At 40.3% G+C, this 21,716-nt stretch overlaps 1 protein-coding gene across 3 annotated transcripts; it reads left to right on the forward strand.

The window, feature by feature from the left end:
- The first annotated feature begins 237 nt into the window (after positions 1–237).
- On the forward strand, positions 238–21,605 carry agla (amylo-alpha-1, 6-glucosidase, 4-alpha-glucanotransferase a). Of its 3 annotated transcripts, XM_068340626.1 has the most exons (37): positions 238–350; positions 742–874; positions 2,519–2,615; positions 3,945–4,072; positions 4,534–4,744; positions 5,247–5,416; positions 5,583–5,786; positions 6,094–6,275; positions 6,826–6,937; positions 7,426–7,552; positions 7,776–7,878; positions 8,860–8,957; positions 9,168–9,307; positions 9,648–9,835; positions 11,089–11,212; positions 11,418–11,581; positions 11,680–11,781; positions 11,887–12,042; positions 12,348–12,498; positions 12,635–12,759; positions 12,854–12,966; positions 13,121–13,255; positions 13,528–13,658; positions 13,956–14,092; positions 14,652–14,785; positions 14,873–15,048; positions 15,136–15,238; positions 15,343–15,466; positions 16,326–16,427; positions 16,812–16,923; positions 17,082–17,217; positions 17,894–18,006; positions 18,098–18,309; positions 18,427–18,524; positions 18,627–18,714; positions 19,427–19,560; positions 19,948–21,605. In XM_068340626.1, the coding sequence occupies exons 4-37, from the start codon at positions 3,985–3,987 to the stop codon at positions 20,063–20,065; spliced, it is 4,611 nt and encodes a 1,536-aa protein (XP_068196727.1). In that variant the 5' UTR covers positions 238–350; positions 742–874; positions 2,519–2,615; positions 3,945–3,984; the 3' UTR covers positions 20,066–21,605. The 3 variants fall into 3 exon arrangements, with proteins under 3 accessions (XP_068196727.1, XP_068196728.1, XP_068196726.1); XM_068340627.1 differs by lacking the exons at positions 2,519–2,615; positions 11,089–11,212 and adding an exon at positions 10,747–10,870; XM_068340625.1 differs by lacking the exon at positions 2,519–2,615 and having other exon boundaries at positions 239–350.
- Positions 21,606–21,716: the final 111 nt, after the last annotated feature.

The following is a 21,716-nucleotide window of genomic DNA, read 5'->3' on the forward strand; positions in this document are numbered from 1 at the left end:
GAGGTACTGTGTGTGTGTGTGTGTGTGTGTGTGTGTGTGTGTGCGTGACTCTGATGAATTTAGCTACTGTGCAATGCAAATTGTGCAAGTTAGCGTTAGTCAGCATATAATTCAGCCCTACGGGGGCACAAGCCAGTGTCAATGGTAGGCCGGTCCCAAGCCTGGAGAAATGCAGAGGGTTGAGGTACGAGTGTTCATCTAAAGAATTCCATACCGGCTCAAAGACAAGGTGGACGGATGTAATGAGGGAGACCTGAGAGCAGTTGCTGTGAGAGAGGAGGATGAAGAAGATAGGATGGCATGGAAAAGGATGACATGCTGTGGCGACTCCTAACGGGACAAGCCAGAAGGTGAAATAATAATTATAAGTGTTAGGCATGCTGAACTTCATTAAATTATAATATGATATCCATTCCTGGGATAAAGCTTCAAGTACCATCAACCAGACAACAGCTGGGTTCATGTCCCAATATAGGCCTAACAAGTACAAGTTGTCAAGTTCACGATATTCTCATGAGTAAAGCCCTAAATTCCTACTTCTAGAAAACAGGTAGCTACTGCACAAACCTGGCTCAAAACAAATAGCTTCCGTAAGCCGTTTTTCTTCTCTTTTTTTTTTTTTAAAATAAAGACCGCTTTGAATGAAAAGAGAAATTCTGCTCCTTAATATTTGGATCCTTTTATTTGGTTATTTCCGTTCAGGAACTTCTCCTTAATATTTGGATGCTTTTATTTTGTTAGTTCCGGTCAGGAACTTTTTTGGGCCCCGCCTCCTCAGTTCAACATTTCCATCCAGGAAAATCGCTGGTCCGTGGGGTCGAACTGGGAACTTACTGTCCTCCTGTTACCGGGACCGGTCGAAAACATTTGACAGGTGAGTGAGCCCAGACACATTAGTGTTGTGGTTCGCTGTTGTGTAGCATTAACGAGCTCTTGTGTGTTTTATGTCAGATAATGGCTAACAGGTCGAGATAATACATCACCAGCTTGGTTAGCTAGCTGACACGACTAAAGACAACCGTTATAGCCTCCAAACTAAACCTGGACTCCCTTTGTGGATTGAAATCTGTTCGTGACTTTATGACGTCACCACCCATTGCAGAGTATTTGAAGGACCGTCAAATAAACAAATAAATATCTTCCTCTATATAAGTATTCTGTTTGTGTGCAATGTATTATAAGTATGCCGAACTTTTTTATGGATAATCAAAAACAAAATCAGATATTTGTAATATGTTTAACCGGATTAATGGGGTGCTTGTAAGGGAGTCAACATTAAAATACACATATTTGGAACAGGGTTTGGGTTTGGAGCGCATGTGCTTTTGGGGGTTCTTGGATCACCTTGGTGACTCGTCTGTCGTCCTGTGTGATTGTACTTGTCTGTTTGGCTCAGTGAAAGGGGACCGCTTTAAAAATAGAGAGCCTGACATTAACGGGTGGATTCTTGACCTTGTTCTGGTCGGACAGGAGCCCTGCGCAGACTCAGAGGAGGTGGAAGAGGGTTCATTGACTCAAAATGCACGATCCTCCTCACAGTTATCACAGAACTGAACACAACCTGATCCCACGACTGTGTGTGTGTGTGTGTGTGTGTGTGTGTGTGTGTGTGTGTGTGTGTGTGTGTGTGTGTGTGTGTGTGTGTGTGTGTGTGTGTGTAAGTCATCTATCCACCTGTAGAAGGAACTCATTGGTAATGCAATAAAAACCATGCATTGCATACAGTTTCTTTATGAAAACCTTTCTAGGGGGTTTCTTAAAAATTATATTATATGAATGTATTTGTTTCAGGTACTGTCATTTTTCCTGTGTGCAGTGTTTTTATGCATGAAAGAAAAGGAGTACCCCTGATAAACACATCATACAATGGCAGTAAGGGCTTCTTAATGTTGATTTGGATTCTGATTAAACTGGAATCTGATCCTTATGAATGATTTCAGAATGTATGATATGAAGAAATTCCAGGCCATTTTTACATTTACGTATTAATTCTTATGGCACATTGAAGAACTTTTTTGCATTAATCTGAAAATATATCTGAATTATCTTAAAAATGCAATCCCAATTACTGTTCAATAAAAGATGTCAATTAAATAATTTGAAAGGATAAATTGTTCCAGCCACTTTGCACCTGCTGCAGAGGTTAAATCACCAGTGGACAATAAGGAATGTTATTGTCCAAAACCAGATCTGGCTGCTATTGTCAGATTGCGCTGAGGTGAACCAACATATGTGGTACTTCCTCATACTGTTACGGCAGGTTTACACAATGCATGTGTCAAAAAACGGTTGCCTAAAAGCTGTTGTTAAACATTTAACCCTCTCATCATACCATATAAACTATATTACCAAACGTGTTCACTTGCCTGCCTTCATATGCTTCAGAACCTGAGTGACATCCCATAGGATATGACATGTCGGTCCATCCCATAAAGCAGTAACAGCTTAACCTCATCTAGGAAAGATTTCCACAATGTTTATTGGAAGTGTTTATTGGAATTTTTGACCATTCTTCCAGAAGGGAATTTGTGAGTTCAGACAGTGATGTTGGACGAGAAGACCTGGATCCTCTGTAATTCATCCCAAAGGTGTTCAATCAGGTTGACTCTGTGCAGGCAAGTCCAGTTCTTCAATACCAAACTCACTCAATGTCTTACGGACTTTGCTTTGTGAACTGGTGCACAAGCAAGGGAGATCTCCAAAAAGGTGGGAGCATGAAATTGTCTGAAATTTCTTGGTGTGGAGAAGCATTAAGAGTTCCTTTCACTGGAAATAAGTTGCCTACCCCAGCCCCCCCCCCCACACACACACACACAAAACAACTCACACAGTGCAGTTAGACGAGTATCGTTCTCCTGGAAACTGCTAAACCCAAACTCAACCATCAAATTTCCAGACAAAGAAGTGTGATTTGTCACTCCAGAGAACACCTCCGCAGCAGCGTGCTGGAGTCCAGTGGTTGAATGCTTCACAACACTGCATCTGACACTGCATGAATTCAGTGATTTGGATAGTTGAGCAAATATGTTTGGTAATATCCTATGTATGAACTATATATGTGTGTACTCATATATGTATATATGTGCATATACTGTACATATGTGTGTGTGTGTGTGTATAAATAAATATATAGTGTGTATAAATGTTTGTGTGTATAATATCTTCATATATACATGTACAAAACACCTGAATTTCCCCACTGTGGGATTAATAAAGTTCCATCTAATGTAATCTAAATCCAAATCTACCAGCCCTGTCTGAAAAGAAGATTACCTGCTAAACCTGGTAACGTGTTGGGCCACACTAGCAGCAACAACTGTAATCAAGCATTTGCAAACACTTGCAAAGAGTCACAGTGCTGTGGAGGAATTTTGTCCCACTCCTCTTTGCAGGACTGTTGTAATTCAGTCACATTGGAGGGTTTCTGAGCATGAACCACCTTTTTAAGGTCATTCCACAGCATCTCAGTGGGATTCAGGTCAGGACTAGGCCACTCCTAAGTGTTCTTTGTTTTGTCTTCAGCCATTCAGAAGTGTGATTTCTGGTGTGTTTTGTCATAAACCTACTGTAGAACCCAACGTGGAATGTGCCGTTACTGTTATGTTTCACGTATTAGGACACATACCTTCCACAAAGGTCAACTTTTGTCTCGTCAGACCAGAGTATTTTCCCAAAATGCCCTTGGATAACCAGGAAGCAGAATAACTGGTTTTAAGTGTACGTCATTAAAGCTTTGTGTGAAAGTGGGCTTTTGAGAAAAGAAAAAGTGATTAAATCATGACGTTCATCTGAAGGAAGGTGTGGTTCCTGGATTTTTATTTTGACTCTTTTGTCTTATTAACTTTGGTTGAGGTTTACTCTTTTCAACTGCTCTCTAGTATGAAAGGTGTTTTGTGATAAATAAATGATTGTAACTATTTTGAGCTATATTTTTTTTATTACAGGAGGCCAGAGATTAACTTATTTTAAGGAGACCACCTTAATATGTTGCCCCAACACCTGAAACAAATCCGAGTCCTCATGCTGAATGACATGGAGAATTTAGAGAGGACCCTGTTCAGACTGGAACAAGGTAACGCTTCTTCTAAATACAGTTTTCGTAACTACTAATTGTTTGAAAACATTTGCTTTATGCACAGTTTAGTATGACAGTAAATGACTCAAATGATGGGATTCTGGTTAATGATAGTTCATGATTATATTTATATTTATGTAGTCAGTCCTTTTTAAAAAGGAAATATTAGGTAAGTTTCTACTAATGTTTTAGTCTCTGCAGTAACAAAAATGTAAATTCAGTCACTAAGAAGTTACTAAATGAATAAACAGCAGCGTTACTGCAAAGGTGAAAATTTCCCACTTTGTAGGAGCTATAATTCTAACGAACAGAGGAGGGCAGCAGTGCACCGTTACAGTAACTGGTCTGCCAAATACCAAAAAGAAGCACTGATCTTTTTCATCCAGAGCCATTTGTTTCTGTGGTTTCTTATAGGCCGGTCTTTTGAAATAGTAGTTAAAATCTCTCTGTTTCCTCAGGTTTTGAGCTCCAGTTCAGGTTGGGTCCCAGTCTTCAAGGGAAACAGGTGATGGTCCACACCAACTATCCACTGGAGGGACAGCCATTTGAACGAAATAAATTCCATGTTTTGGCATGGAACTACCCATCAGGAAAAGAGGATGACTCTGACAAGTTCTGTTTTCTGGATCTCAAGAGAGCCGGATCCTATGAATACTACTTTGGATATGGGTAAGACTTCCCTGATAATGGACAACAGGTTACGGACCATATTTTGAAATGATTGATTAACAATATAATGATAATGATATCATGCAAGCTGAGGAAGGAAGATCTCTGATTCCATAAATTCATTTAAATGAGCACCACTACAAAAAGCAGCTTCTGAAATAAATAAACATCCTGTATGTTTCTGGACTGATTGAACTGAAAATGTCACCTCTGACTGTTAAATTATCATGGGGTTAAATGACAATGATGACAGCATGCATTCTAACAATGGACATGTCTTACAAATCATTCTTGACTCAAGGTGCACTTACAAGAGACAACCATATTGTGATCATCTGACTTTGGATCAAAGGATAGGTAGGATAGGACAACATAGGATTGGATGGATTTTCTTTTGCTTATCAGACCCTGATTCCAGTCATAACTACTCGTCCACCTCCACAGCATCCATCATTTCCCTAAATCATTGTTTACCAGAATGTTTGTTGTTTTGTTTCCACAGAGACACAGATAAGTCAGGAAGAGGGTACATAGTTGTTGATCCAGTTCTTCGTGTCGGAGAAGACGATCACGTCCTTCCGTTAGATTGCGTCACCATCCAGACGTACCTGTCCAAATGTCTGGGGCGCTTTGACGGCTGGCTGGATCGACTCCGCGTCGCTAAAGAGTCAGGTGCGTTCGTGTCTTTTGCATCGTTTTCTGTAGATGTGAGTGATGGCCATCCTCTATCTGTGGTCCTGAAGCTTAATTAGGTCATCTTAATCATCTTCATCTTCCACACCGTTTATCGTTACCATAGTCTAAGTGTCTGTGTGTGTTTTGTGTTTTTTTGTTACAGGATACAACATGATCCACTTTACACCCCTCCAGACTCTAGGAGAGTCCAGATCCTGTTACTCTCTGGCAGACCAGCTGGCCTTTAACCCCGAGTTCAGTCCGGAAGGCCGGAGCTACAGCTGGACAGAGTTGGGGGCGTTGGTGGAGAAGCTGAAGACAGAATGGAACATACTGTGCATTACAGACGTAGTGTATAATCATACAGGTGAGGGTTTGCTAAAGAGACGAGATATATACACAAGTCACACAAAGGCACAAATGCACAACAAGGAAACATTTAAATGCACAACTAAACAAATACCAATACAATCCCTAAAAGACAAAAAAATATATAAAAGATCAAAAATGTACAGTGAGCTTGACGCCCACATGGTGGATAAGATGCAGACATCATAAACATCCTGAGACATGTCATCATCCAGTTCCACCAGAAGTGTAGCTCAACCCTAATGAAATCCTTAAATACGAGTTAAACATTGATTTTGTTTTTTGTGTTTCTCTTTTCTCCACAGCTGCTAATAGCCTGTGGCTCAAGGAGCATCCAGAGTGTGGCTACAACCTGGTGAATTCTCCCCACCTGCGACCAGCCTGGATCTTAGACAGAGCCCTCTGGCATTTAACCACCAGAGTAGCAGAAGGTCGCTACAAAGCTAAAGGTCTTCCAGCTGACATCACCAGTGAGAGCCATCTGAATGTGAGTCAGGACGATTTTCATCACAGCCGCTTCACACCTGTGCAGTGGGATTGGTCTTATGACATGAGCATAGCTCTAAATTTAGCCTTTGGCATTCATCATCTGACTGACTAATGTGATGTCGCTTTTGGAAACCAAGCTACAATCAAACAAATGGACCTGAACCAAAATTATCAAATCTAACACTAGTTACCACTAGCTGCTCGTTATTAGAGTACTGAAGGCAATAAGGTCCCCAGAATGACCAAAATCCATTTGGACAAATCTGAGAATTTACTTTGGACCAGACAAACCCGAAACCTGTCCGATCCAAATGTCCAGCTGCATCCTAAAAAGGTGACAAATATCTAACACTGAGAACTTATATCAGATCAATCATCAGAAACAGTAGTGGTAAAAAGTCAATGAATAAAGTGAAAGTTAATATAGGAATAAAATGAAATCATTAAATGTCTGTATAAACAACACTATTTCTGCAGGTCATGCCAGAGTCATAGTATTGACCTCTTTGTTTGCTTCCTCCTCTCCTGTTTGTTGATTTGTGTCATAGGCCATCCATGGTGTGTTGTGGCAGGATGTGTTTCCTCAGATCAAGCTATGGGAGTTCTACCAGGTCAAAGTGGAAAGCGCTGTGGAGCAGTTTAGAACCCAACTACAAAATGGTTTGTACTGTAGATCTGTCCATACTAGAAGTAGTGCTGCAAAGCAAGGAAAACATTTTCTTGGTTGCAGCACAGACATTTCAGCAGCAGCACAGGAAGCGATGATGACAGACTTTCCTGTGTTCAATGAAGAATCAATGCTTGGAAATGGAAAAAAAAAATCTTTTCATCCAAACACATACATTTGGTAGAAAAAATTAATTCAACTCATCTCAACTTTAGAAATAAACCACGACCATTAGAATTCACTGATTCTATTGTAGGCTAGTAGTATTGTACAATAGTCTGTTTATTGATGAGGAAAATCTATGTCATTGAACTAAAAATGAAAAAGTTGGGTTATAAAACTAACTTAAAGGACTCCACAGTTTGGTGGCACTTCTCTAAAAGTTTCGTCAGCATGTGTTGAGTTATAAACCTCAGAATTTAGATGTTTGTGTGAACTTCTCCTGTAAATATCTTTTTTAATGTAATTTTGATGTTTTTAGGCACCAAGCCAGATCACATTAAGACTGGAGGAAAGAAAGGTCTGAAGATAATCCAGGACCCAAATTATCGTCGTTATGGCAACACAGTGGACATGGACTCGGCGCTGGAGACATTTGTACCTCACAGGTTAGAGTCAAAACTTCAAGCAAGAACTTGTATCATTCAAACTTTTGTAATTTATGCTAAACTAATTCCATAATACATTAAAACCCAAAATGAATGAAGCATAAGTACATTAATTTTTTTATGTATTTTGACGAATTTTCAGACACTGAAACTATAACTGTATACTTTATAGACTGCACAGCTGTGGTGTTTTTTGTTTTACGTTCCTTCTCTCTTTCTTTAGCTCCTCCCCCGAGCACATCGAGGAGTGTTGTGGTTGGCTGAGACAGAAACTAAATGACCTGAACGACGAGCAGGTCCACATCGTACACCAGCATCAGGAGCAGGTGAGATTAACAGGAACCGAGTAGCTGGTTTGGTCTCAGGTGACAGAACCTCCTTTAGGACAACGGAAAATAAATAAATAAATAAAGAGCAATGATGATGAAAAGTTTTATAATTACACAAGTATGGGTTTGCACAAAGTTTACTACTGCAATGTTTTTATCTCCTTTCTGTTTGATGTAACTATGTCAGGTATGATGAAGAATAATTACAACTATTATAACTTCATGTTTACTTCAAGTTTATACAGAATTTGTATGTTTATTTGTCCATCCATGACATTTGACAAAAAAAAAATAAAGGTCTTGGGAGTTTCCAAAATTTTTATGTTTGTTGTCCATACAACTTCATTATTACTTTTACTATATGGTAAAGTGCACTTTTTTTAAATTACAGAAGCTGTCTCCATGCACATGTTATTTTTTTATGCAACCAAAAAATCTGCTTCAAGGGGAAAGAAAATAAGATTTTTCCTGAGGTCAATCCTTTTTGTTATCATGGTTATCATGTTAAATGCGTAAACCTATGCGTGAAAATACATTAATACAGCCGGTTAATGTTGATGTATTTACTTGGTTTCAGATTCTCTTTTTATTTTATCGTATAATATGATTCCGAAATTGAGGATTTTGTTTTTTAAGATGGAAATGTCATAACTTACGACAGACCTCTGGAGAACATTCAAAATCTTTTAAACTGATATCAACTCCACAGATTCTATGGATTATGTTGGTGTACAGCAGCAGAGTATGATAACTGATAATGACTGGTCAGGGGTCAGAGACTGATGTCCTTGCTGGAAATGTCTAAATGTCATCAGTCATTAAGCTCTCTACTAAAATAGTTCTCTGAGGACATGTGAACATAATGCATTCTGTACAGCATTAGCACAGTGTGAGCAAATGAAGGCACACTGAGGGTTCTCAGAATAGGTCCTTTATGTCACTTTAACCTCATTATCCTCTTCTTGTTTTTCTTTGTAGGCTGCCAACTGCGTGGTGGGAAATGTAATGTATGAGCGTCTGGCAGAACATGGCCCCAGACTGGGACCTGTGACCAAGAAAAACCCTCTGGTTACCAGGTATCAAAGTGTAAACAGGCTCTGGTATTTTTTTGTGTCAGTTTAAATATACATATGAAAAGTGCTTCTATTGTCTAATTTCAGGATGATCCGTTTTAGGTTCATCCTGAAATACTAACCAAAAGCCGAATATCCTCAACCGTTTGTGTCATGTATTTTCTAAACTACGATGGTGGGACTTTAGTATTCTCACCTGTCTGTCTGTCTCAGGTATTTCACCTTCCCATATCAGGACATGACACTGGAGCAGGAGATGCAGCTGCTCGACCAGCCAGAGAAGACATGTCACTTCCTGGCTCACAACGGTTGGGTGATGGGCGACGATCCACTGCGAAACTTTGCTGAGCCAGGTAAGAATGTTAAGCTTACAAGTAGTAGGGATCTGGAACTGTAACCAGCTCAGTGATCTCCAACTTGGTCTATCTAACCAGAAGTTGAGTTTCTGAGCAATAAATTGCTCTTGATTGATCAGATATTAGTATATTTAGAACAGTATTTTTTAGAAAGCCATGCACTGAATATTTTCCTTTAATTATTAAACTTCTGTCTGGTGTCCAATGGTGAATTTCCTTCATTACAAATATTGATATTGATGTGTTTTAATACTTCATCCGTGTTTGCAAGTTAGAGGTTGAACTGCTGATGTACCTGTGGTTCTCTGTCTGTGTTGGTGCCCCCCCACCCCCAAAGGATCCAACGTGTACCTGCGTAGAGAGCTGATATGTTGGGGGGACAGTGTGAAACTCCGCTATGGGAGGGGGCCTGAAGACTGCCCATACCTGTGGGACCACATGAAGAAATACACTGAAATCACAGCCAACTACTTCCATGGAGTCAGACTAGACAACTGCCACTCTACACCTCTACATGTAGCTGAGGTGTGTAGCATTGCCAGATATTAGCACATATATTAGCTATAATTATAGATGTCCCTCAATAAATTGAGTCAAATGGTGCACAGACTCGTGTGTTAGCAATCCAATCTTACTAGAGTAGATTGCAGACTAATTTAGTTAAGATAAACCTTTATTCGTCCCACTAATTTCCATTAGTCGTAGTACTTATTTTCTCCACCACTGTAATAACATGTGAATATTGAACTTCACTAACTAAAAGAAAGATGAAACACAGAGAGACATATTTCATTAGTAAATTCCATTTGTTACATATTTTAAGCACAGTAGTATCTTGACATGCAAGTTTTTTGAGATATGAGCCGTCTCTCAGTCCATTTTATTTTTCGACGTACGAGTGAAAATCAGAGTAACGAGTCGTGCTTCAGGATATCACCACTAGTTAGCGGATGGATGCAACATCAGCTGATGTTGTTGCATCTTGTTCTTTCCCACATGTTGTCATCAGAGCCAAGATGTAGCTCTTGCTTGCTCATTGGTTTTGGGTTTCTTTTCATTCTTTATCATTGTTCACTTAGATAGGTAAGTAGGTCAGTAAATTTAAAAAATTTTGTTTTAAAATTTAGGGTGTTTTAGTTTTGTTTTTTTATAAGGCTGGAAGGAATTAAAATAATTTTAGTTATTTTAAATGGGGAAAATTCATTTGACTTACGAGTTGTTTGACTTGCAGTGATGGAATGACTTAAACTCATATCTCAAAGTACTACTATATGACTATACATGATAAAAATCTTAAATCATCTAAATGAGCTTGCATGTTTCAGTTCATTGCAGACTGTTTTTTCTGTTTAGGTCCAGTCATGTTAACAGCAGACCCCTCTTTTCTCTCTGTGTGTGTAATGCGTGTATGTGTGTGTGTGTGTCGTCTCGTCCAGGCCATGTTAGACGCAGCCAGGGGTGTCAGACCCAACCTGTATGTGATAGCTGAGTTGTTTACAGGCAGCGAACACATTGACAATGTGTTTGTTAACCGGCTGGGAATTAGCAGCCTTGTACGAGGTACAACTCTCACGGATGAACTAACGTTGTTTCTGTCTCCTTCTCCCTTTGCTCTGTTTTCACTCACTGGATGGTGGCATGTTGTGTTATTCTGAGGTTCATTATCACTAACCGGTTGCACCCCAAATGAACTCTCCTACTACTCTCTCCCCTTACCCCCATCCTGACCTCTTCCTCTCTGCCTGGCTTTGTTACCCTGCCTTGCTGTGGTCGAGCAGTTCATGCTGGATGCGGCCCGAACGGTTTGTCCTAACCTTTATGTGGTGGCTGAGCTGTTCACTGGCAGCGAGGAGCTGGATAATGTCTTCGTAACCAAACTAGGGATCACGTCACTAATCAGAGGTACAGTCATTTAAATGCTCAGAGTGCCCCCCACTACACACACACACACAGACTATTTGCATTGCTTATGCATATAAAGTGTGGTTGCATACAGAACACAGGAATGTTTGATAGCCTGATTTAAACATTGACCAGCTTTCATACGTGTTGCCGCCCGTTGTGCTGCAGTGCTATGGATCCTGTAATGACTCTTCCTCTTCCTCAGAGGCCATGTCAGCTGGTGACAGCCATGAAGAAGGCCGGCTGGTTTATCGGTACGGAGGCGAACCAGTCGGAGCTTTAGTTCAGCCCAGCCTCCGTCCACTGATGCCGTCCATCGCCCACGCCATGTTCCTTGATGTAACCCATGACAACGAGTGCCCCATACAGGTGAGACTCTGTCGAGGTTAAAGAACGAAGGGATGAATGATTGAACATGGTTTAAAGTTCAACCTAAAAAATTTTAATGTATTGCCTGTGTTAAACAGCTGCGTTCAGCTCTGGACGCCCTCCCCAGCTCTGCCATGGTCTCTATGGCCTGCTGTGCTACTGGATCCACCAGAGGATATGATGAATTAGTACCACACCAGGTTAGAAACACACACTCAATCTATTTCTCCTAATATCACCTGGACCAACATTGTGTGACTGTAGTTAAACATAACATTCAGTCTTACAGTGCTTTGTGTGTTCAGATCTCTGTGGTGAAGGAGGAGCGTTTGTACCCCAAGTGGAACCCTTCAGCTGCTCCCACCTCTGCTGGGGAGGTTGGACTCCAGACTGGCATCATAGCTGGGAAACTGGCCCTCAATACGCTCCACCAGGAACTGGCTGCCCAAGGATTCATACAGGTACCGGGGACTGGAGTAGTAGCGCTAGCTATAAACTCTGTGTGCATCACGTTAGCCGCAAGCTTGTCGCAACATACGGCTGCATTGTCTCTGTTAAATAAATAAATAAAATACATACATGCATAAAAACAATGTTTATTCCAAATGTATTTTTAAATTGGTGAAAACCAGTAACACAGCAGAAAAAGAGACATAAAAAAGGAGCATTCCTAGAAGACAATAGCTGATGACTTTTAGCATGAACTGTAAACTCAGTTCTCCTTATGAGTAGAGGCTTATTTTACGTGTGTGACCTCCTGCTCCAGGTGTATGTAGACCAGGTGGATGCAGATATTGTTGCCATTACTCGTCACTGTCCAAGCACACACCAGTCTGTGGTAGCAGTGTGTAGAACAGCCTTCTGGGACCCCAAAAGCCACCAGTACGAGACCAACATCCCACCCATGTTCATACCAGGTATGACATAATATTATTGCTTTTCTTAGAAATAACACATGAAATTTGAGTCATCTTTGTGTTATAGATGTGGTTTTTGCACACTAGCTCGACATGACTTTCAAATGCTGAGAATCTATCTCTCCTGCGTCTCAAGGGAAGATCGAGGAAGTAGTACTGGAGGCGAGGACAGTTGAAAAGCAGAGTCAGAGTTATAAGAAGGATGACGACTACATCAATGGCATGCCCGAATACACTGTGGAAATTAAAGAGCATATTCCTGTAAATACTGCTTTGTTATTATTTCAGGATTATATTTCATTGTATGTTTTAAACAAATGAGCGTATCAATCAAATGATTTCTATCTATGTGCAGTTAGAAGAGTCTACAGTGGTGAAGCAAGCCGGAGTGACATCTAAAGGTCGATCAGAGTTTGTGCAGGAAATCACCTTCCAGAAGCTGACGCCTGGCAGCGTCATTGCCTTCAGGTAGTCCACGCACACACGCATCCAGACTCACATGAACGGTGTACACATGACATCAGTGTGTCCGGTCTCTTTGAGCACACATTAGTTCTTATTTTTAAACCAGTTTTAAATTTTAATCAGTGCTTGGTCTTTTTGTTGCCTGCCTTCTTCACAGAGTGAATTTGGATCCCAAAGCCCAGAAGATGGTTGGAGTGCTGAGGTACTACCTGTCCCAGTTCAGTCCAAAGTACAGGAGAGGCAGTGTGGCGGAAGAAAACCCCCCAGAAGCACTGCGTAAACCACTGGCCCAGTGAGCACACCAGCACATATATCACAATTATGAATTTGTTTGACTTGCCACAGAAATTTGAGCATCCATCCTGATCTCAGAACATCTGTCTTGTTCTTTTTTCTCATCTTTATACATCAATTTACAAACAGAAAATCGCAGAAAATAACATTTATGATGCTGGTGTATAATATCATTAAGCATAGCTCGAAGCACTGGGTGATCATAAAAATGGGTAGTCAGTAAACGGTATGTTAAATATGAAATGTTTGTTTCAAACTTTTCTTTCACAGACTGATGTCTAAGCTGACATTAGCAGATCTGAACACTCTGCTGTATCGCTGTGATGCAGAAGAACAAGAAGATGGTGGAGGATGTTACAGCATCCCTGGCTGGGAGGCCCTTAAATATGCTGGACTACAAGGTAGTTGGAAAACAGTTGTGTATAGCTCATTAAGTATACCCAGTGTAATGACATAGATACAATGTTGTCCAATAAAATAATGGCCTATACTAAAGATAGCGGGCTGGCTCATGTTAAAACAGAGCATTGAAATGCAAAGTATTGAACATGTGATATTAAAGTCTTTACATTTTCACTAAGTGTTCTACATTGATCAAACTCTCTTCAAAAAAGAATGAGACCCTAGCGTTGGTTTTGTCTTCACGCTGATTTTTAACCCTTGACTAGAATGCAAAGGTCACTGTTGTGTATGTGCAGGTCTGATGTCAGTGCTGGCTAATATCCGCCCCAACAACGACCTGGGCCATCCGGTCTGTGCTAACCTCAGACAAGGAGACTGGCTCATAGACTTTGTCAGCAACAGACTGATACACAGAGAAGGACCGCTGGAGCAGGTGAGGAGTTCACAGACTTAATGGACACTTTACCCAATGACAGTGGATTGATGTCAGTTGAATTAAGGTGTATTTGTGCTAAAAATTTTGGGGGAAAAATCTGAATCATTCAGATCCACATTTACAGATGCATCTTAAAACATTCAAATATTATAAAGAAGTTACATTTTTTGTCGCTCATTTCAGAAAATGAAATCCATTTGTTATATAGATTAATTTCACATACAGTAAATCATTTCAAGCCTTTATTTCTTTCAATTTTGATGGTTAGGTCTTACAAATAACCAAAACTCATGATGTTGCAGTGTCACTTCATCGTAAATCGCACAACCTAGTATTCGATTTTTTTAAAGCCATTCATGTTTACTACATCCAGATTTGTTTTTGTTTGTCTTCTGTCCTTTGTCTTTGCTCTGGGAAAACTTTTTGTGCAGCCACGTAGAGTTTAAGACATGTGAAAATATATTTTGTCAGTGAAGGATAAAGTGGGTGACTTCTTTTCTCCGCTGTCATTAAACTGCTCCTGGAACAGATGACATTAAACGTTTTGCGTCTGCAGGTGGGTCAGTGGTTGGCAGCCATGTTCACGTACTTGAAGCACATCCCGCGGTATCTCATCCCCTGCTACTTTGATGGCATTCTGGTGTCAACCTACACCACAGCACTGGATGCTGCGTACAAACTGATGTCCAGGTAGGAGAACATCTACGGGTCGTATTGATCACACGCCAATTTCAAATGTAAGGACTTGAGATTTTTTTTTTCTCCCTGTCTGAGTAGTTTTGTCCAGAACGGCTCCACCTTTGTTTGTCACCTGGCGCTGGGTTCGGTTCAGATGTCTGGTGTCGGGCGTTTCCCTGCTCTCCCCCAGCTTTCTATGAAACTAGAGGATGTGCCTTACCGCATCAGTCCAATCACAGGCCAGAAGGAGCAGTGCTGCGTCTCAATGGCTGCAGGTAGATGAGTAATGCTATGCTTCATAGAATTAAATCATTGGAGGTATGAGAAGAGGTTAAATAGTCGTACTAACTGATGCTGTTTAGGTCTTCCTCACTTCTCCTCTGGGATTTTCCGATGCTGGGGACGAGACACTTTCATCGCTCTGAGAGGATTGATGCTGCTCACTGGCAGACACATTGAAGCTCGGTACATTAGCATGAGTGTCGCTCTTTGAGTCGTCCGGTATTCTTATTAACATTATAACAGTATCTAAACTCTAAGTGAATCGCCTTGTGTCATGGTTTCCATAGTAACATCATCTTGGCCTTTGCCGGGACTCTGCGACACGGTTTGATTCCCAACCTGCTGGGTGAGGGTCGCTGTGCCAGATACAACTGCAGAGATGCAGTGTGGTGGTGGCTGCAGTGCATTCAGGTGAGGTCCTGCAGTGATGTTGAGAGGAAGGTAGACAATTCATTTAAAATGTAGAGTCAGTGATTAGTGATTGGCATTACATCATTCCCTTAAAAAACTGATGTGGACTATAAACCAAAAAAAAAAAATGACTTCAGGAAACTCAATGTAATTGATTTGACTATATACATCCATTTGCTCCTCTGTATCCTATAAGCTTAAGGTGTTTGTGTTCACCCATGTAAGGAAGGCTTGAATGTGTGTTTATACACCCCCAGATAAGATCAATAAAAACTCACAATGTGAATTTCTAGGCAGCAGGTTAAGGCTGGTGTGTACATTGAATAATCAGAAAAGATTGATTTTGAAAAACAGATGTAACAAACATTTTACAAGTTTAGAAAATCCACCTGGGGTCTCAATAATGTACAAACTCATTTTATCTTTATCGTTCTTGTTTTCAGCAACGATTTTGAAAAATTTAACTCCCATGTGTGATTTTTTTTTAGGAAATGGGCAACATGTTTGTAGTGAGTAGATTATGACTGACTTTTCAAGTGTTGGCTCTGAGCAGACATGTGGAGTTTTTAACTTTTAAAGGGAATTCATCTCTATTTCCTGTCATTTAGCTGTGGTTTGGTACATTATGTAATTTAGAATCAATATACTATTAGGGTTATACTAATGGTATATTAATTACAAGTTGATTCAGTCTGACTACAAGAAATAGCATCCAGTTCAGCCTTATTTAGACTGTGAGAGAGTAATACAATCCTGTATCAGAGCCTTCAACCTCTACTTACTAGCACATTAAAACAATCAGGAAGCTTTAGATGTAAAGCAGAAAACTACAAGTGAAAAATGCGTTTTGTTTTTTCAGGACTATGTTGTCCAAGTTCCTGACGGCCATGAAATCCTTCGCTGCTCCGTCACACGCATGTACCCCACTGATGACTGCGAACCCCTCACACCAGGAGAGGTGGTACGTACAGCCGGTGCACTACTGCATACACAAGTTAACATACTGCCACCCATGACAAACCATATGTAAGTTACAAATACAAACAAAATGAAAATGCAAAAATATGATTAATGGCTCTCACATTCCAAAGTCAATGCAAACGGGTGATTAAGTGAAAAATCACTGAGCCAATAAACAACAGCAGCAAAAAAAAAAAAAAACACGTGTTAGCGTAGCTTTAGTAGCCTGTTTCTGGCTGTCACTCTTCAGCTCTTGATGCTGTCAGTAGGAGTCACCTAAGGTTAAAAAGATGAAATCCAACAAAATAATGTCAATCAAACCCTGAACTTCTCGTGTGGAACTTTACATGTGTGTGTTTTTGTGTGTGTTTCTGTGTGTGTTCAGGAGCAGCCCCTGTATGACGTGATACAGGAAGCCCTCCAGCGCCACCTAGAGGGAATTTCCTTCAGAGAAAGAAACGCTGGCCCTAAGATAGACATGAATATGAGGGACGAAGGTGTGTGTGTGTTTAAATGATTAATTTCTGAATAATATAAACTCATGATGATGTAACGGGAACATCGCCCTGCCATAGAAGAAACCTCAGATTGATCATATCTAAACTAGTCCTTGACTCCGGCTACAGCCTTGGTGAATTTTTCCACTTCCTGTCAGGGTTCAGCGTGGCGGCCAAAGTGGATCCAGCCACGGGCTTTGTGAGCGGAGGAAATCGCTTCAACTGCGGCACTTGGATGGACAAAATGGGAGAGAGCGAGAGAGCAAGGAACAAAGGGATGCCGGCTACGCCGAGGTAACACACCCAGACGTAACTGGATTCACTTTGACATAAATGTAGTCACAGACGTGTGACGTGTGGACTGATGGTCGAACTAAACTAAACATTTGAAAAGCCACTTTTTGACTTGGCCATTTTCTCTATTTTATTATAATAAAATAACTGCATAATTGGCCTCTTTTCAAAAATGATGATTGAGGATGTTTGACATGCAACTTCCTCTTGAATTGGGAGGATGCAAAAATTCACAAAGCCTCTACATGAAAAGTCAAGGAAAAAATGTTTGCTGGTTTTTCATTGTCGTGCTAGTAATGTTTTCTCAGGTGTTTTCAGTGAAGTACAGAAGTACATCCAGAACCACAAAGGCCTCTCATTCATACTAAATTTTGCATTTTGTGATCAAATATTTTATTGGGACAACTCCGTTGGAATTTCGAATCATTTTGCTCCTGAATTCCATATCAGATCAATATTCTCCACTTCTCAGAATTGTGTAAAATTCTAAATGCATGATTTTGTTCCAAGTTCTCTAGATTCTGTGCTGATACATTTCCTCACCCAATTTTGTACACATTGTTGTGACGTGGTGATGGTCCTCTCTAATAATTGAAAACTTATTTGAGACACTGATCAATAATGAATAATAATAATAATAATAATAGCTGCCTGTTGTTTTCTGGTGTGTCTGCAGGGATGGAGCAGCAGTGGAGATTGTAGGTCTCAGTAAGTCAGCCATCCGCTGGCTGGTGGAGCTCCACGCCAAAGGACTGTTCCCCTACGATGGAGCTAAAGTCAACAGAGATGGTCTCACACACACACACACACACACACATACACACAGGCACACACAAAATCACGCACATATTGTCTTCTAAACGTCTTTACTGTGTTCCAGGTAAAGACGTGTTCATCTCTTACGCCCAGTGGAACCAGCAGATCCAGCAAACCTTTGAAGCTTGTTTCTGGGTGTCTGGGACCCCTCAGGATCCCAATGAGAAGCACCCCGATCTGGTGCATAAAAAGGGCATCTATAAGGACAGCTACGGGGCTTCCAGCCCTTGGTGCGACTACCAGCTGAGGCCAAACTTCCCCATTGCCATGGTGGTGGTGAGTCGGCTGAACGCTTTAGATATGTGAAGCAGCTGCAGGTTTCTGTCTCTTCATTGGTTAATATTTCTGTGGCGTGTGAAGGGCTAGACCTGTGACTGGTTGTGTGTTCTACAGGCTCCAGAGCTGTTTACGGGACAGAGAGCCTGGAGGGCTCTGGAGGTGACTGAAGAGAAACTACTGGGACCACTGGGGATGAAGACGCTGGACCCAGAGTAAAAGAGGCCTTAATAGTTTATTTAAAAAAAACGCACAAACTAAAATATGAACATTTGTTTCTGCGAGACTAAAACTGACCTTGTTGTGTTTGTTGTTAGTGACATGGTGTACTGTGGTGTCTATGACAACGCACTCGACAATGACAACTACCACCGGGCAAGAGGCTTCAACTACCACCAGGGACCAGTGAGTGGAACTCAACCTGCACTGAACTGAAGCTGAACTATCAACCCATGAACGGGAGTCAGGGCGTGACCCTCCTGAAGCTGAGAATTTTCAGTCATTTCTAACTGATTAAAAGTGATTAGAAGAACAATATACATCGACTTTAAATAGGCCAACACCATGAAAATTTCACCCATTCGCCAGTCTGTTCACAAATACACTAAAGTTAATATTTAAGTTATGAGATGGAGTTGACACAATAATAATCATCAACAAAAACAATACAAATAAGGTACTTAACCGCCCCTTCAAAAATAATTTTCTCAGTAGTTTTAGACTATTCCAGGAATCACTCAATTTGAAATGCCTTCAGCACGTCCTCAGTTATTTTTATGAAGTACTATTATGGGCGTGTGATAACATATTTAATTATTGAAATATTACATTTTAAACCTCCAACTTTTAATATGAAAATACATTCAATCAGACAATATGTAGACAAATCAGTTTCAATGCTGATAATTTTTCTTTTTTTAAAATAAAGGAACGTTTTTAATGACTTCGGTAGTGGGGATCAAGAGCCCATAGCCTCAGGCCCTGAACCTTTACTCGTATGTCAGTCTGTTGAAAGTAACACATCGTATTGCAAGTGTATTGATGAATTCAGAAATGTACTGATGGTAAGAAGAACTCTCATATCAATCAGTGTGTGTGTGTGTGTGTTTGTGTGTAGGAGTGGCTTTGGCCGGTGGGTTTCTTCCTGCGCGCAAAACTCTATTTTGCCAAGAAGCTAGATGAGGAAACCTACGACAAAACAGTCACCCTGGTGAAAAATGTCCTGTCCCGACATTACACCCACCTAGAGAGGTATACCTGTTTAGAGAGATTTAAAAAACGTCTTTATTTTGACTAAGTTTTAGCTGGTAGGCTTCGGCTAATGATCAATAATGTTCCATCGATCCAGTCATGTGACTCTAGCAACACGTTTAAGACAAGATTGATCAAGATTTTTTAACATTTCCAAATGCAGCAAAGGAAGATTCAATTCATTTTGTAATAGTTACAGATTCAAACACAGGCATGCTGCTGCCTTCTATTGTTTGGTATTAATAAAAATTAATTGCGGTTATCTATATTCATATTTGATTAGATGCCTTAAGTGCTGATTTTCTCTGTTTCTTTGTTTTGGTCCTGAAATAGTTGAAACAGTTTTTCCAGTTTTTGTTAGCTCTGACCAATCCCGTCTCTTCTCAGGTCTCCATGGAAGGGTCTTCCAGAGCTGACCAATGAGAACGGCCAGTTCTGCCCGTTCAGCTGCGAGACCCAGGCGTGGTCTATGGCCTGTGTGCTGGAGGTCCTCTACGACCTCTAACTGCCTCCCAATGAGAAGAAACAGACGGTCCTGTGGCGGATTCAAATGACATTCATGTTCAAATTTCAACAAACTCTGGTGCAACATCACATCCTGTTCATACAGCCTCTTTAGGGGTGGAAGAAGAGGAGGAGGAGGAAAAGAAGTTCATACAAGGAGCTGCATTCAAAGTCTAATCTGTTCAAATTTAACTTGGTCAACAAACGTCACAGCTGACAAAGTCCGATTATCTGCGGGTTCAAAGTTCCTCTTCCTGGAACCACAGATGCTGCTGCTTATTGTGAACTGGGACTGCAGTGGATCACGTGATCAATCTGGCTCCACTCTTCCACCACGTTTCATCCAAATCAGTCAAGTAGTTCATTCATAAACATGTTCACAGGCAGAACAAAAATCACCTGAGAATTAAGTCATTACCAGGGATTGAAAGTATTGAGAAGGAAACATGGATTAAATTTAATCTCAAACATTTGGGACGTGAATATAACTTTAGACGTTTCTTCTGTGACTTTTATTAGTTTGGGTTGTTTGGGAAGTTACAGCCCATGCTAACGCTAACCTCACATGCAATATCAGTAAAAGATCCTGTAGTTATTTTCCTGACAAATTAATTGAAATCATGATTAATGATTGGATCACAAGCGATTGATCCTGAACCTTTGTTAAGGTTTTCTAATCTAAATAATAAGTTTCACATGAAGCATTTTGACTCAATTACTATAAAAAACATTGACTTGAACTACGTATTTTAATTACATGTGTAACTGAAAAAGTAATTACGGAGGGTTGCAAACGTTGTGTTTACTATAGTAAATAAGTATAATTATTAAATTAGTCAAATCTTGCACAAACCATATATGGTTATCCATTTTTAACATAGATTTAACATCTATGAGAATTATGTATTTAATTTTTATTACTGAGGTACTTAAAGCTACTAAATCTGTATCAGTTACACAAACTGATGAACTTTGATGGACACATTAAATCAATGAATGTGAGCCTTTAACAGTAACTTTACAGTCACTTAGAATTAAAGGTGCTTTTATTTTGAAACATTTTATGGTGATCTAACCTATATGTTTCCTGTGCAAGTGGCCAATCACACGCTGCAGCTGCATACATTAAGTGTTCAACAGACACCAGACGGGCTTCCAGCACAACGTGTCCTCAATCAATCCCATCATGCAGTGAAATAGTCGAGTGTTTAGTGTCAGATAAAACTAGTGCATGACTGTTTCCTCTAGTGTGTAACTGTGTTCTATGTCTTCAACCTGCTGAATTATGATGCGTCTCTGTTAACAGTGAATAACGTTAACAGAAGGTCACAACTCACTGCTGTCGGATCAGTTTCACACCAACAAGCTGCCTCCACCATTATTTTTATTTTTCCTCGATGTGACGCTGATCTGTGTGAATGCAAAATGTCAGGTTTTACTTTGACTCGTGTAAAACTGCATCCGTGTGTAGGTCTGCTGCTTTGGAGAAGGATGTGTCATGTTAGAAATAAATGCAGAACGCTTGAGTTCCGTTCACAAGCCTCCTTGTTCACTTGTGATTCTTTTCTTTTTTAACGATTATATTTTCTTCTATGAGCTGAAAACCTACATAGAAGCGACGATATTTGAATACAAGAGGAAAAGATTTGAGG

Source organism: Antennarius striatus, chromosome 18, assembly GCF_040054535.1.
Source record: "Antennarius striatus isolate MH-2024 chromosome 18, ASM4005453v1, whole genome shotgun sequence".
Lineage (NCBI taxonomy): Eukaryota > Metazoa > Chordata > Actinopteri > Lophiiformes > Antennariidae > Antennarius > Antennarius striatus.

Coding starts and splice junctions, on each gene's coding strand:
- agla (XM_068340626.1), top strand. CDS start 3,985: ATGTTGCCCCAACACCTGAAACAAATCCGAGTCCTCATGCTGAATGAC. Junction 15,049..15,135: donor CTGCGTCTCAATGGCTGCAG/GTAGATGAGTAA, acceptor GATGCTGTTTAG/GTCTTCCTCACTTCTCCTCT. Junction 15,239..15,342: donor GGCAGACACATTGAAGCTCG/GTACATTAGCAT, acceptor TGGTTTCCATAG/TAACATCATCTTGGCCTTTG.